General features: G+C 35.4%; 1 protein-coding gene across 10 annotated transcripts; it reads right to left on the reverse strand.

Annotated features, from left to right (window-relative positions):
• Positions 1–375: 375 nt before the first annotated feature.
• Positions 376–10,427, reverse strand: LOC105059848 (uncharacterized). Of its 10 annotated transcripts, XR_012138526.1 has the most exons (4): positions 9,945–10,426; positions 8,440–8,551; positions 5,687–5,835; positions 5,411–5,559 (listed from the first exon to the last, which is right to left on the reverse strand). XR_012138526.1 is itself a non-coding variant. In XM_073251591.1 (2 exons), the coding sequence occupies exon 1, from the start codon at positions 10,395–10,397 to the stop codon at positions 9,948–9,950; it is 450 nt and encodes a 149-aa protein (XP_073107692.1). In that variant the 5' UTR covers positions 10,398–10,427; the 3' UTR covers positions 5,543–5,559; positions 9,945–9,947. The 10 variants fall into 10 exon arrangements, 4 of the variants coding, with proteins under 4 accessions (XP_073107692.1, XP_073107690.1, XP_073107691.1 ...); XR_002164570.3 differs by lacking the exons at positions 5,411–5,559; positions 5,687–5,835 and adding an exon at positions 376–461; XR_012138527.1 differs by lacking the exon at positions 5,687–5,835 and having other exon boundaries at positions 5,417–5,559.
• Between the last annotated feature and the right edge of the window lie 5,079 nt (positions 10,428–15,506).

Genomic DNA, 15,506 nt, shown 5'->3' on the forward strand with positions numbered 1-15,506 from the left:
CAAGTTTTTATATCTTATTATCTAATTATTACCCCACTTATGCTTAATACATGTCTTGATTCTAATATATTCCTATAAACTAAATCTATGCTCTAATACCACTTTAATTATCATACCCTTGATCTCGAATTTAAATTAAAATAAAATTTAAAAATATGAATAGCCATCGTATACCTACATAGTACTGTCTTTATAGGCATGCAAGGTATCCAACATGGCAAAACATCAATATAATATCCAAGATAGTATATTCATCGCACAGGTAGTAGTATTAATAGAACAACTAAACTATTACATATATTAACTTTAATTTCAACTTTTACAGTAATTTATATCAATTTTATTCAAATATCATTATACATTTACTATCTTCGAAAACTAACCACCTTTCACAAATCGGCCTCACTTTCTATATGCAACTTCAAAACTTCAAGATCTGACCCCAAAACTAGTCTTGAAATCTGAAAATAATAGGTAAAAATTTATTGAGCTTTATGGCTCAATAAGTAACAGATATATTTATAAAATAGATTTAAATCATGATAATATGTAACTCAAATGCATCATACAAAATGTGATATCATTCTGATGAATATCAAAGTTATGCAATCAAAGATATTTATGATGCGATCTTATGTCAACTTTTCTATAACATGAAATCAATAGATAAGATATAAGTTCAATATATACTCAATTTCATAATACTACAATTAAATATGGATATCTAATTCTTTAAGCTCTACAGCTTTTATTGCGGCACCATGATTCTCCCTTATGGCAAGGGATCTCAGATCCATGCTTACCTCCCATGGTAAGGATGTCAATCCACACTTACCTTCTATGGCAAGGATCTCAATATCACCATGATCACCCTTACGATTGGGATCTCAGGTTTGGACATCACACACAGTAAGACCGAGAGTCAAGTGATACATATCAATAATTATATATAATTCATATATTTTTTGTCTTTTCGATACATCTTTAATACAGCTTTGATGTAACTTGTTATAACTTAATATAATTTGTTACAACTTGATATAGCTATGATACATATATTTCAACAGATAATAATCATAATTTATCAAGTTTGATCTGATCATAGCAGGTAACATCATTCAATTCAACTTATAAATCTCAATTCACCGATCAATTATTCATGATATATAAATTTCATATATGATTAGATCCAAAATCAATTAAAGCAATTCACATCATATCAAGAAGATATAACAATTTCATGCACAATCTGATCTGAATGTACCTATAATAGATTGTATTATTTCAACTAAATAAGATGATTCTCACTTGATTCAGATTGATCATGACAAATATAACTTACAATAATTTGTATCACATCAAAGATGATCTAAATATTCATTTAATTCTGATTAATTATATAATATAAATATTACTGATTTCAAAATTGCTGATAACTGAATAATTAACTGCTCCATCAAAATTTGTTGGAACATGATAATCCATAACAATAACTAAGTTAACAAGTGCTAACAAAATTTAAACTAATTTCTAACGATTTTTTCAACTTTCTTAAGTCTCAATTCTTAGGATTTCTCTATTTTGAGGAAGAATAAAGAAAGAGAAGAGATACAATATCCTCTTTTTCATCCTTCTCTCAACAAAGGTCCCAATCTATTAATTATTTATCCTAACTAAACTCATCTAAAAATTCTCAAATTTTACTCTTAAGTCGATTTATAAGTCAATAATCTCCAGTTAAATTTTTGGCGCAAATTATCTAATCAATACAGAATTAAAATTTATGGATTCAAACTGGATAGAGCCAGTCCATCTCCAAATACAATGCATCCACTTTCTCAAATTTTTTCTATTACAATGTTTAAAATTTCTATTTTTCTAACTTCACTACTCATTCTATCATCTACTAACTAACTCATAATAGGAATCAATTACATATAAAAATTCTACCATCTAGTACTTAATTCCTAACAGAATTTAACTATATACCAAGAGTTCTAATATCTACTCATTAACCTCTAATTGAGATCAGCCAAACAATACAAAAGGGGTTCTTAATCCTACCTGCTTTAATGAAGAGCTCCCCCATAGCTACAGCCACAACCACCAAAGCAACGACAAGAAATAAGAAGAGAAGAAAGGGAAATGAAGAAGAGGGAAAGAGAGAGAAAGAGAGAGGAGAAGAGCATTCCTGTATTCCTTCTTTCTTTTTTTTTTTGTTTTCCTATTTTTTAACGCACTCACACAAACAGAGGTGGAAGGAAGCAAGAAATGAAGAGGAGAGGGCTATAGCGGGGAAAACACAGGGGAGGGGAGCGAGTTCACGGTATTAAAGAGGGCAAGACAGAGGGAGAAAGAGAGAAAATGTGGGAGATAGAGAACGAGAGAGACAGGCACAGGAGATAGAGAGAGGGAATGCTGGGGAAGGAAGAGAGTGCAAGAGAAAGATAGAGGGAGGGAGAGAGCAAGCGCAAGAGAGGGAGAGAGAGAGAGAGCAGGAGAGAGGGCATGGGAGAAGGAGAATGAGGGAGAAGGGTTCTGTTTCAAATCGAAGCAGAGGGTTCTACATTTCTTCCTCTTTTTTCTTCCATAATGGGGTTGCTCCTTTTTTTTCCTTCCATGATGGGGTTGCACACGGTTGCCCGTGCGAATGGCCATGGGTCTATAATATGCGGACCCCTATGTGACATGCGGGAAAGGCCTTGGATTGGATCCGATCTCATAATTCAGTAGCCAACTTTATTCTACCTAATAATATGTGAAATATTTCCTTGTTATTGTGCATATTTAGTGCTGACATGATGATCAATATTTTGTCTTTGTCCCTTGCACATGGTAAATAGTCTGATTAGCTTGGATGGGCCTCATCTTGGATATTATCAGTTTTCTCCAAAGATCTTGATCGTGTTTTTCATACATCTCAATTGTAATTTATGTCTTGTAATTTTACTTGGGTTTGGCATCTCTATCTCGCTGAGCATGTTCAATGCTTTTGTTGGAAGCTTCTATATCAGCAATTGCTTTCCAAAGAGATATTGCTTTATTGAGATATCCTGCCTCTCTCTTCTTCGGCCTATGATTTATGTCCTACTTTGATTAAGGACTATCAACATGCTATTATTAATTATGCTTTTACTATTCATTATTGGACGCTGTTGAGCCAGGTGTTTAGCTGCCCTCAACCTCTCTCTTTACCGATGCTACTATCTCATTTAGCAAACATCTTGGTAAGAAAGGAGGTTCAAGCTGTGATAGCCTGCATAGAGTGTCTTATTTGAAATGCAAGAAATCGGAAGCTTTTTCAACATAAACAGTCCCAACTGCTGGTCTTGTTAAGATAATGTATTTGCTTTTATCATAACTAATTTCGTGCAGCTTCTGTCCTTTCTTCTTTGAGCACCCAGTTTAGGTACTGGAGTTTTTCTTTGCTGTTTTCACAGCCGATGGTTCTACCTACCTCTGGGGTGCTCATTATTGTTGTGGGATGGGCATTGGGGGCATCGAGCCCAAAAGTCCCATACCGGATACAATCAAGAGAGCCTACTATTTATTAGTGCGAGTTCCCCCTCTCCCACGTGAGGCACCTTTTGCGGGGCAAAACCGTGAGGGACGGGGTACTGATCGGGCCAAAGACCTGGGCCCCACTCCAAAACGGACAATACCTCATGATTGGATGGAGGAGATGGTTCCATACTATGGACAGTAGACCTCAATAATTGGCGCCGTCTGTGGGAACCCGTCCCCTACCTGCAGCAGTACGCTCCCTTACTGGGGGGCTGTTGTAGAATGGGCATCGGGGGCATCGAGCCCGAAAGTCCCATACCGGATACAATCAAGAGAGCCTACTGCTTATTAGTGCGAGTTTCCCCTCTCCCACGTGAGGTGCCTTTTGCGGGGCAAAACCGTAAGGGACGGGGTGCTGAGCGGGCCAAAGGCCTGGGCCCCGCTCCGAAGCGGACAATACCTCACGATTGGGTGGAGGAGATGGTTCCGTACTATGAGCAGTAGACCTCAACAATTGGCGCCGTCTGTGGGGACCCGTCCCCTACCTGCAGCAGTACGCTCCTTTGCTGGGGGGCTGTTGTGAGATGGGCATCGAGCCTGAAAGTCCCATACCGGATACAATCAAGAGAGCCTACTGCTTATTAGTGCGAGTTCTCCCTCTCCCACGTGAGACGCCTTTTGCGGGGCAAAACCGTGAGGAGCGGGATGCTGACCGGGCCAAAGGCCTGGGCTCCGCTCCGAAGCGGACAAAACCTCACGATTGGATGGAGGAGATGGTTCCATACAATGGACAGTAGATCCCAACAATTATCAATTTTGATAGTACTATTTGAGATCATCAGGCTACTGGAAACTATATTATCCATGATCATAATGGTCGGTTGCTTGTTGCAGGTGGTAAATTACTTCATCGTCAGCTCCATTTGCTGATCTCATTGGGGCATGGTTGGATATGCTAATTCTTACAATTACTTTTCGTTCTCATTTGATTTGGCTTCGGAGTGATTTTGCTGTGGTTGTTTCTTGGTTGAAGGCATTGTCCCTTAATAGATTTGCTTTGTCTCCATAGATGCTAGATATTCGATATTGGGCCCAATCTTTTTAGCATTTTAAAGTGTCTCATATATGCAAGGAGAAAATTCAGGCTGCTGATTGGGTTGCCAAGTATGCTTTTCCAAGTGATGTTGTTCTATATCCTCATGATCCATCAGGATTTGGCACGAAATTTTGGCAGGTAATGCTTCTTCTATTGCTTATTATCAACATGGCTAATGTTTTTGAATATTGCTTGTTGCCTGTTTACTCCTCTCTCTCTCTCTCTTTCACACACACACACACACTCACTCTGGGGTTTCTCATGTGTATTATTGTGTTAGCACTGTTAGTTCTTCATTGTCCATATGTTGCCCTAGGTGCAGGATACTTAACTATTCTACTACTAATTTTGCTGCAATATTCATTTCTAAAGGCTGGATTCTTCATGGGATATCCATCTTCAATGTCGTCTGGTTTGAAGATCTTCAATGGTGCTTTCTTCACTTTTCTCCTCTGATTTGGAGCTCTCAAGTCCTGTGTTCCATTCCATTCAGCACTGAATCACCTTCACAGCGCATGGAGTCAGCCCACATATTTCTCAGTTGGACCGATTTCTTGTTTCCTTGGTGGCTGATATTTCCCATTAATTGGATTCTTATCCAGCTAATTGATTTCGGTGGTTATCCCATCTTACTCTACAACGTTAACATGTATTCATCTCCTATATATGTGCTCTTTTATATTCCCTCCTTGCAACAGTTACCCATCTTGCTGCTGTATTTTTGCAACAAGACCGTTCAGGCTTGTAATTTCTGCTCGTGAGTACTAATAAAGTGTTATATTTACCAAAAAAAAAAAGAGTAATGTGAATTACAAAATATACACATTCATCGGACATCTTAAAGCTATGGCAGGCTGGCCACTCCCTTGGAGCCTATGCCGCCATATGTGCTGCTCTCCAGTCTCCACCAACTCGAAGCTCGAGAACTTCGACACCTTCCTCTCTAACCTGGCATTCCCCTGCTTTGCGACCATGAAAGATAAGAAGAAGAAAGGGGCGAAGCAAAAGATTGAGAACTTAGCAGGGGACCCATTGAAGGGTTTTAACCTGGGGAAGGGACCGTACAACTGGTCTCCAAATTTGTACCTGAACTCTAACGACGTGATCTGTCAGGGGTTCAAAGACTAATTTGTGCAGGCCCAGAGGATGGTGAGGGCGGGGCTGCTGATCGGCGTGGATGTGAGCAATGGCAAGGTGGTGATGGACTACTGGAACAAATAATGATCTTTGGCAACCTACTCCCCCAAGACACAAGCAGTATCTTGCATGGTCAAAAGACTATTTTGACAATAAGTCATGCTACTGAGATTTAGTTATTCAGAAACCCACAGAAAGAAGCCAGAAAACAACAACAAAGAGGACTACCTTTTTGTCCTCTCTCTCTTCTTCTTTTTTTTTTTTTTTATAAGTTTTGATACGTGAAATGTCCTCTTTTTTAAAAAGAAAAATGATACATGAAATTAGACAAGCTATGTGAAAAGCAAGATCAAGGTGTTCCTTCACGAATTTAAGATCACGATGGATACAATTTGGTTATGCAACTGATACTCATCTAAGCATACTAAAATACCCTCAAACAGAAGCAGAGAACCATATACAAAAGTTCTCACAATTCATGAGCCCAAGTGATGCCAGAATTAGACGTTAGCTCAGCTCACAATTCTGTATGTCATCATATCCTAATCTTCCTAGGATTGAGATTATTTCACCAAACTGCATAAAATCATTTTGCAGCTCAAAGTTTTAGAAGGTCTTCCAAACCAAAAGTAATACATGAGGCACAGTCATACTCAATTCATTTTTTTTTCCCCTTTTCTTTTTTTGTGGTAAGAGGTCAATGCATTTCCTTACACATTAAAATTATCATATAGAAGGTATATCCTATACTTCCTGGAGAGTGCTGTTTGTGGGTGATTCTTTTAAATGCCATAAAACAGTTTTGTATCAGAAGAGGAATCAAACAATTCTTTTAAATGCCATGGATAGGAATTATTCTTAAGTTCAACACTGCAATTCTCGCTTCTCAATCTTGTTATTTTTGACCATATGACAAGTAGGGTGCCAACCAGCCATGTATCAGGCTGCTTGGGCATGGCAGCTGCAGACAAAGGAGCTGGTCAAGCTTGGCTCCAGATTGAGCCGAGCTTGAGATATCCTGTTCAGGCTTGACTCATAAAAGCTCTAAGCAAGCTTTCAACAAGCCGAGCCAAGCTTCCCTTAAATTCTATTATCACCCCTGTTCAGGCTCGGCCTGTTTATGAGCCGAGCACCAAAAATTATTTATGAGCTTCGGCAATTTGCTGATCTAGGTTTGCAGACCATGATCATCATCAAATGCTAGGATATATGGTTGATGCATTGCAGCAGGTAATGTAAAAGTATTTTGCTTTTAAAACCGATTCTCATTGTAAATCGACTGGAATACACTCAAACAGGAGTATAAAACCAGATCCACAAAGTTTAACAATTATAGGAAGTTAAAAGTTGTTTGCCACACGGTGATGCCTGGATTACTTTGACTCAGCTCAGAATGCTGTAGATCATTTCCTCCTAACCTTCCTAGGAGTGAGGTTACTTCAGCTGACTGCATAAAGTCCCTGTGCATCTATACTAAAAGTTTTAGGTCTTCTAAACGAACAGTAATAAAAGGCATGGGAAGTACTTGCTAAAATGATTACATTTCCTTAATAAAAAAACAAAATTATGGAAAAGGCATGTACTATCTCTTTTCTGGAAGAATTCTATTCGTAGGTGACCACAAAATACTGCTATACAAGATTTTTGTATCAAAAAAGGAATCAAATCATTTTTTTTAATGGCATATCATGAATAGAAATAACAACTAAATTCGATAAAATTAATTAGAATTACTTTAAGTGACTGCTGTTCTTGCTTTCCAATCACGTTATTTTTTTCTTTCTTTATGACAAGCTTATAATGACAAGTCAGTTCCAGGCGACAATGCTCCATATTCTTTATCATTTCAATACATAACGAAAGAATGGACTTTATATATAAAATTAGGTCATCAAATATCTTATACCGCAGAATTCTAGTTTTTAGTTAGGTGCCAATCGGTTCGGGATGGGTTGGATACGGGTCACATTGGATGCGAGTCAGGTCAAAAAAACGTTAATTCAAAACTAACCTATTTATTAAACATGTTAAAACTTCATATCTGAACCTAACATGTTTATTAAACAAGTAACCCAACCGGCATAACTTGTTTACTAAACAAATTAAGTTAAACATGTTAGATAGGTTAAGTGGGTTTTAAACAGATTAAATGAATTTAAATGGGTTAAACGGGATAAGCAGATCAGGTTAAACAGGATAGAAACAGGTAAAGCAGATTTTAAATGGGTTAAACAGGTCTTAAATGGGCTAAATGGGGCAGGTCATAATTCGAACTAATTATTAAACTGGTCATAGATTAAAATATGAACCCAACCGATTTAATAAACATGTTTAGATAGGTTTGATCCATTTATGACCCAAACCTATTTATGTCAAACTCGAATCTACTTAAAACCGATTGTTTGCGGGTCGGATTGATGGGTCTGATCATAAATTCCCACCCTTATTTCTAGTCTTTGCAATTTCAGTCGATCGGGTTCATACAAGCCTTTGTACCAAATGAGATTGCTCAAGCAAGGCATTGAGATTTAAAATCTCAAACTGAAAGAAAGACTTATCACCATAGTTGATAGAAAATTTTCAAAAACCAAATTTGAAAGCTATCTGTACAAAACATTATTTTATGAAACATTTATGGTAAGCTGTAGCTTATGAAAGAAAGAAAATGTTGACAATAAAAAGTCAAGTGTTTTTAAACTGACCTTTCATGATTTGATGATCTAAGCTTGTAGCCCATCCACAACAACTAATGCTAGGATTCATACTTAGCATCCAACAGCCAGCATAAAGTACTTTGCCTTCTAAACCTTCAAACTGTTTTAAATAATCAATTATTCTCATATAGAGTAACTTATTAGATCATTAAAAAATTTAAAAGAATAAATATATCTAAATTACTTTATCTTTGTAAAGTTCCTATTATTATATTCTCCTAGACAACATTATACAATTGAATGTCTAACTTTATGACATATTGCAAATAAATATTGCTTGTCGTAAATCACATTGTCCACCAGGTTATGGTAGGCACCTGCACTACATCTCATAATGGATCCAGGTTTGTTACCACAAATGGGAGGGTTGAAGAGAAAGATTGTTTGTGATTTTTCTTATACACATTTTTAAGACGAGAGTTCTCATCATTGACAGACTGGCAAAGATATTACTGAACTTTTTTTTTAAACAATAAATAATGATCATCATGGCATGCTAGACCAGAGCAATCTAGCCTATAACATTATTATGTACAAATTAAAAAGCTCAATTGAAACATAGGACTCTACAACTATATATTACTGATTATCAAGCCAGAAGAGGGGAGAAACTGACTGCACACTAGAGATGGAAAATGTTTAAGACATTTCTTGGATAGAATACAAAATGAATTAGGTCTAAAAACCAGAATGAGTCATAGCGATCCACCAAAGAGAAAAAACAAAGATCAAAATCCAATTGGACCAGTTCATTGAGAAGATATGATTGGCAGCACAGCCAACAAAGACAGGGTGATAAACATCATATTTTTACCAAAAAATAACAAAAATAATAATGGCTAATCAAATGCTCACAGTGAACTCTCATCACAACCAGATATTAGAAAGATACATATCATAGCACTCTCACAACTGGAATTAATCTAAGCCAAGAATCCCATAAATTCGATGGATTTGTTTGTTCCACTCCATATTATGCTGCTCTTTTTGTCAACTAGAATTCTATTCAATAATTTATATCCATAAGAGCACCAGCATATGTCCTTTTCCCTTTTTAAAGAAAGAAGTGAACACTGCCAATCCGTATACCCAATATTTTGGATCAGTAGCATAAACCACGCATCTAATCCAACAAGTAATTTCATCATAAGACTGCATTCAGAGAACAATGAAGCAAAATATAGAACATAATCAGAACGAGAACTCCGTGGCACCAAATGCTTAAGATCATTACAACACAGGACAAACTCAGCCAAGATCTAGAATCAAAGCAGAAATGCTCGACCTGGAACCAAAATTTGTGTATCATTTCAATTTTTTTCCAGTTTACATATGAAGAAAGACCTCGCATGTAATCCTACACCAAAGCTTCCTCAAAATCAAATTATTCCAAGATTTGTCAAAATCTGAGCTCAGGATCGACGATCCAGGAATCTAATGTCAAAGGATGTATCATATAAAAAAAACTAAGAGAAAGAAGTGCAGGCAATGACCTTCTATTTCTCAGGGCCTGGGGAGGAGGCGGAATTGGCGGCGGCGGCGGCGACCTGCTCGGCCACGAGGATGGGGGCGTAGTAATCGGCGTGGGCGTCCATGCACTTCTTAAGGAGGGTGGTGACCTCGAAGCACTTGTCGACGGCGTCCTCGCCGGTCTTGTCGGCCTCCTCCACGCACTTCTCCCACGCGATGAACGCCTCCTTGCAACCTCCTCCCTTCATGAACAAGCAGAACCCGCACTCCGCCTCCTCCTCTGCCTCCTCTCCGCCCTCGCCAGTCTCTCCTCCGTTCTTCTCCTCATCACCACTCTCCGCCGCCACCGCCACCACGGAGGAGGAATTTGGCCGGTCGGAATCACCGGAGAGAGGAGGAGGAAGTGGAGCGGAGGAGTGATCGGTGGTCGGAGCTAGGGTTTGGGCCTCGGAAAGGGAAGGAGGAGAGGAGGACATGGCCTGGGGCTTGGTCCAAGGGTTTATGGTAAAACTGGAGCCTTTTATTTTGTAAACCCCAAAGGAAATCATGTGCGCACCGGCTTGTCCGGTTGGTCCACGTAGTCTGTTTTCTGCTTCCTAACGCCCATTTAAATCTCAGAATTTTTTTATTTAAAAATTTTAAATAATAAAAATATTTTTTATTTTTTAAAAATAATAATAATTTATAATATATTATAACATACTATATCATATTATAATATTTTATATAAAAATTTTATGACATTCTACGGTATATTATGATATTCTATGATATATTATGTAATTTAACTCAAGATGTCATAATATGGAACGAATATTTTTTTTTTTGACCGCTATCCTATGCATATTTAATATCTACAGCTTTATTTTTTCATTTAAAAATTTAAAATGATAAAAATATTTTTATTTTTTAAAAAAATTATATTATCTTATACATATTATGACATCATGCATTATATTATGATATTTTATGGATAAAAATTATAAATTTCTGGAGACAGGATGTCATAGTATGGACATAGGATAATATAATTTTTTCAAAAAATTAAGATATTTTTGTTATTTAAAATTTTAAATAAAAAAATAAAACTACAGATATTAAATATGTGTTGGAAAGTGATGGTTATGTAGACCAATGGGATAAGATGGTGCGCTCTATGTCAGATTTTCTACACCGTCTAAGGTGCACAAAGAATTATTTCCAACTATAGGTAAAGTGGACCTTCTTAGAATTAAAATATAAAATGTCATTCTTTTATGAATTTAAAATTTATTTAAAAATTTATATTTTTAGATAAATATTTTTTAAATAATATTTGAATAAAAAAATAATTTATCTCTATTTTTTGATACATGAGAAAGTGATTTAAAAATCTATTATTTATGTTCTTTTGGATTATTATTTTTTTAAATAAGTTGCTAAAATTTATCAATATTTTTCATAATATATTTTATACTTCTTAGATATGAAGAAAGTGGACAATTGAGTTATTGGGCATTCATAATACAGACATTGAAAATAAAAGTCGACTCTTTTATGAATAAAATTAAATATCTATTTATTGACTGATGAAAAAATAATTTAGTCATTTTTTAAGTATATAATTTTTTTTTAAATTTTATAAATAAATACTATTCATATAAAATAATTTTTTTATTTTAAAAATTTAAAAATATAGATAAATTGGTTAATAAAATTTTTTGATGATAATTACCTGTAAGAGTGGGCCTAAAGTTGCCATCTTACGGGAATTATGGAATGAAACGGTGTTTGGAATCCGGTGGATCTCAGTAGAAAAACTTGATGTGAAAAATATGTCATTTTGTACCAAGCGGTATCTGGTCAGAAAGCCCCAGTAAATGATGGACCGTTGCTTTTATTTATTTTGATTTTGATAGTTTGACTAAATGAAGATCCTGATAATGTGATTGGGACAAGTTCAGCAGCAGTTATATGTTCCAATAATTTGGATTCACAAAAATAACAAATCATTTAGGAAAGAAGCAGGATCAACTGCGAACGCCCTGTAAGATGTGATCCTCTTGTTGAAAGATCGGACTAGATTTGCCGCTTCTCCTCTCAGGGATGCTTTTTCATCTATACCATTCTTATAATGATTGGCCATGTTGCTTTTTGACTTTTATTCACTTTTATTCATCCCCGTTACTCTATGTGACATACTTGTATTTATTTAAATGAAAGCGATGAGGCCTTGCCTAATCTTTCACCCGGAAAAATATCAGATTTATGTTTTGGAGAAGAAAAAGTATAATAGATAATGCAGGGAGTAAAATTCCTTGGCTATGATAATTTTGGAAAATTATTATGTTATCAGCCAAACCAACCACCCTCAATTTTTTGGATGTTAACCTAAGTTGCACAACCAATTGGAATCTATTATGCATGTATGCTGGTAATATGCATGTATAATATTTGTGAAATTAGAATCCAATGCATATTTAAATTAGGTATTAATCATTTAGGTCATGTTTGGATGATTGGACTGAAAATCCTAAAAAATTCATGGGTTAGACTGATACAACATTATAATCCAATGGTCTTACTAGTTATGCTGTCCCAATCTATGAATTTTATTGGATTTTTAGCCTAATCATCTAAATAAGTCTTTTTAATGATTTTTTCAAGGCACATGATGGTTATATTATTTTATTTCATTATTTTAACAAATAAGATTGTTTGAAATTTTGGAACAATAACTAATTTAGTTTAGATTGCATTTCTCTACAACCAAATATTGCCGAGCAACCACCAAATATTAGCTGTAGTATTATCACGCTTACCAAGCAAGGGGGTGATACATAACCTATTATTGCCATATATGGTAGATAGTGCTACCGCTCTTCTCACTTTTTGGATAGTATATCTATCCCTTCCAGGTCATGAGTAGTGGACCACTATTTTTGGACTTTTTTATTAGCAATCTTGCCTTAGGCTATCAGCTCTTAGCCCCTATGATCTATTTATTAATTATTTGATCTTGCATCCTTGGAGTATCGATATACACTTTTAGTATTTTGGTCTGCACCTCTCTTGGTGTATTGGTTTTTAGATTATAACTAGTCTAGATGTAGTACAAAATAATGCACCTTCACATCTGATCAGTCAATGATTAGGAGGATGATAATATATATCTAATACCACATCTACTGATCTTATGATTGATTTTGATGATTACAAAATATTGAGTAATTATAATACTAATCATGTGTTTCAAGAGTGGATATAGAATTTTCTAAATATTCACCATGAAGAAAATGTCAATAGAAAAAATCCTCTTAAGATGCTAAGCCAAAACACTTCAAAGATTAAGTTTTCATAAGTTTGGCTAAGAGAAGTTGACTTCTGATGAAGAAGAGTCGACTCTGACATGTTGGAATGTACTTGCACAATCGGCAAATTGACTTATGAACAACAAAAATTGACTTTTTCAAAGAAGATAGAAGACTGCAATTTCAGAATCCTGCAAGAGTCGACTGACAGATCTGCGAGTTGACTCGTTTGATAATTAGAGTCGACTCGTGAAGATTAAGTTGACTAATGGTATGGGACTGCACTAATGGCTAATTCTCTATACTACTTCAACGGCTAATTTTTTTATTTCAACAGCTATTTCAACTCTTCCAATAGTCAAAACTCATTCTCCAGCTTTTTTTAAGTTTATTAAAAGCTAAAAAATCAATTGAAAAGCAAGAGGAAAGGATTGAGAAAAGAAATCCATAAATTTTTTAGAGCTACATTGAACACCTTTGAGAAAAAAAAAAAAGAAAATTTTTGTGCATAGATTTTAGTGAACTTTCAAAAACAATCTTCTCGATCATCAACGATATCCTCTCCAGCATTAAAGAAGAGAAGTCAAGCATCAAAAGAGCAACTCTTTATCAACTTTCTTCAAGCTAAAAAGAGTTTTTATTTTTTATTTTATTTGTTCTTAAACTCTTATGTGTTGTATCTTTGGGTTTCTTTTATAAGTTTTTTTGGGATAAAAGAAACTTGAAGTTAGGCTCGTGCAAGTTCGAAATTAGATATTATAGATTTTGATTGGTGAGCTCATAAAATTAACTAGATTGATTGCGAATCCAGAAAATAATTAATGCATAGGTTATCATTGGTGATCCTATAAAACCAACTGAATGTATTTGTATTTTCAAAAAAAAAATAAACATGCTGTAATCAGAGAGATTATAGTAAAATTTTCAAGAAATTCTTGGAGAGTGGATATAGGTGCGGGATTCATTGAACCACTATAAATTTAGTTGTATTTATGTTGTGTCTTATTATGCTTGCTTTACTTGCTTTTATTTCTTTCTTCGTATTATTTTGATTCTTGCATCGCTTATCTTATCTCTTAATTCCACTATTGTACATTATTTTCATCTCAAAATCATATAAATTATCTTAAATTATAGCACATACTTGCTTAGATTTAGATTTGTTAGAAATTTTTAAAGAACCCAATTCATCTTCCATCTTAGGTTGCTACATTTCTGGACAACCACGTCTATAAGCCAAATTTTGAACTTGTATAACATTCAACTTGGCCAATTTGAAGGTCACGAAGGATTTAGTAGGTCTGAGACTCAAACTTGAGTAACAAATAGAAACTATGAAGGATCTAGTGGAGGTAAAATCCATCATCATGTTTGCCCTCTAGCATATAGATATGGTAGATATATAGGTTACTTTCTGGCATATAGATTTGGTGTGCATGATTGCTGATGTCAAGGAGATGGTGGTATTCAGTATGATGGTTGCCTTCTAGCCCTCAAGGTAGGGATAAACTGTAATGCAGGCAATTTGAACTACTGCCTCCCATTTGTCATCTTAAGAGGATGATTGGTTCCAATGACAGCTTCCTATACCAATGTGATTCTACAACATTTCTCTTAACAACTATTTGCCAACTAGATGGTCGAAGCCCATCTTGGGCTTAACATTGGCCAAATATATATTGACCTAAAGCATCTTTGATTATCTATTTGGTCTGATCTGCTCCTATATTTGCCTATAGGGTCTCTTTTTCATTGCTCAGTCTATAGATTCTGAGAGCTCCATAAGGTAAGGTTTGGCCTTTTCTTTTTGACAAGTTGAAACTTGATAGTCAGATTTATTGCAAACCCTAATATTTTCATGATATGATAACCGATGAGTCGATTTATCCACCAAAAGATAGAATAGGCTAATTTTGTCATAATATACATGAAAATACGCTAAGGCTTATAATACCAGCACTTAACAACATAAATTAATCTTTCAATACATTCCACTGCTAAAATAAAAATGTCACGTAATATTACATATGTGACTTTAATACAGTGGCCACTTTCTATGCAGCTGCTTCATTGATTTGCTTCTATAGTGACATGATGGTAATTATTCAAATGTCCCATCGCATATGCCAAAAAAGACTTGTTTGCCTTTCTTGTTCTATCTGGGCAAGACAAAAAACTTGTTGGCTAACGAAAAGAGCGATAAGTCTATTGATAAGTGGTAGATAGGTACACTAATGTACCATTGGTGTTAAAGTAGCCAGAAAGAGGATAATCTAAGGGAGGATATGATTTCAA

Source organism: Elaeis guineensis, chromosome 2 (genome assembly GCF_000442705.2).
Source record: "Elaeis guineensis isolate ETL-2024a chromosome 2, EG11, whole genome shotgun sequence".
Classification (NCBI taxonomy): Eukaryota; Viridiplantae; Streptophyta; class Magnoliopsida; order Arecales; family Arecaceae; genus Elaeis; species Elaeis guineensis.

Bases quoted from the DNA above. Each gene is read 5' to 3' on its own strand.
- LOC105059848 (XM_073251591.1), bottom strand. From the start codon at position 10,397: ATGTCCTCCTCTCCTCCTTCCCTTTCCGAGGCCCAAACCCTAGCTCCG.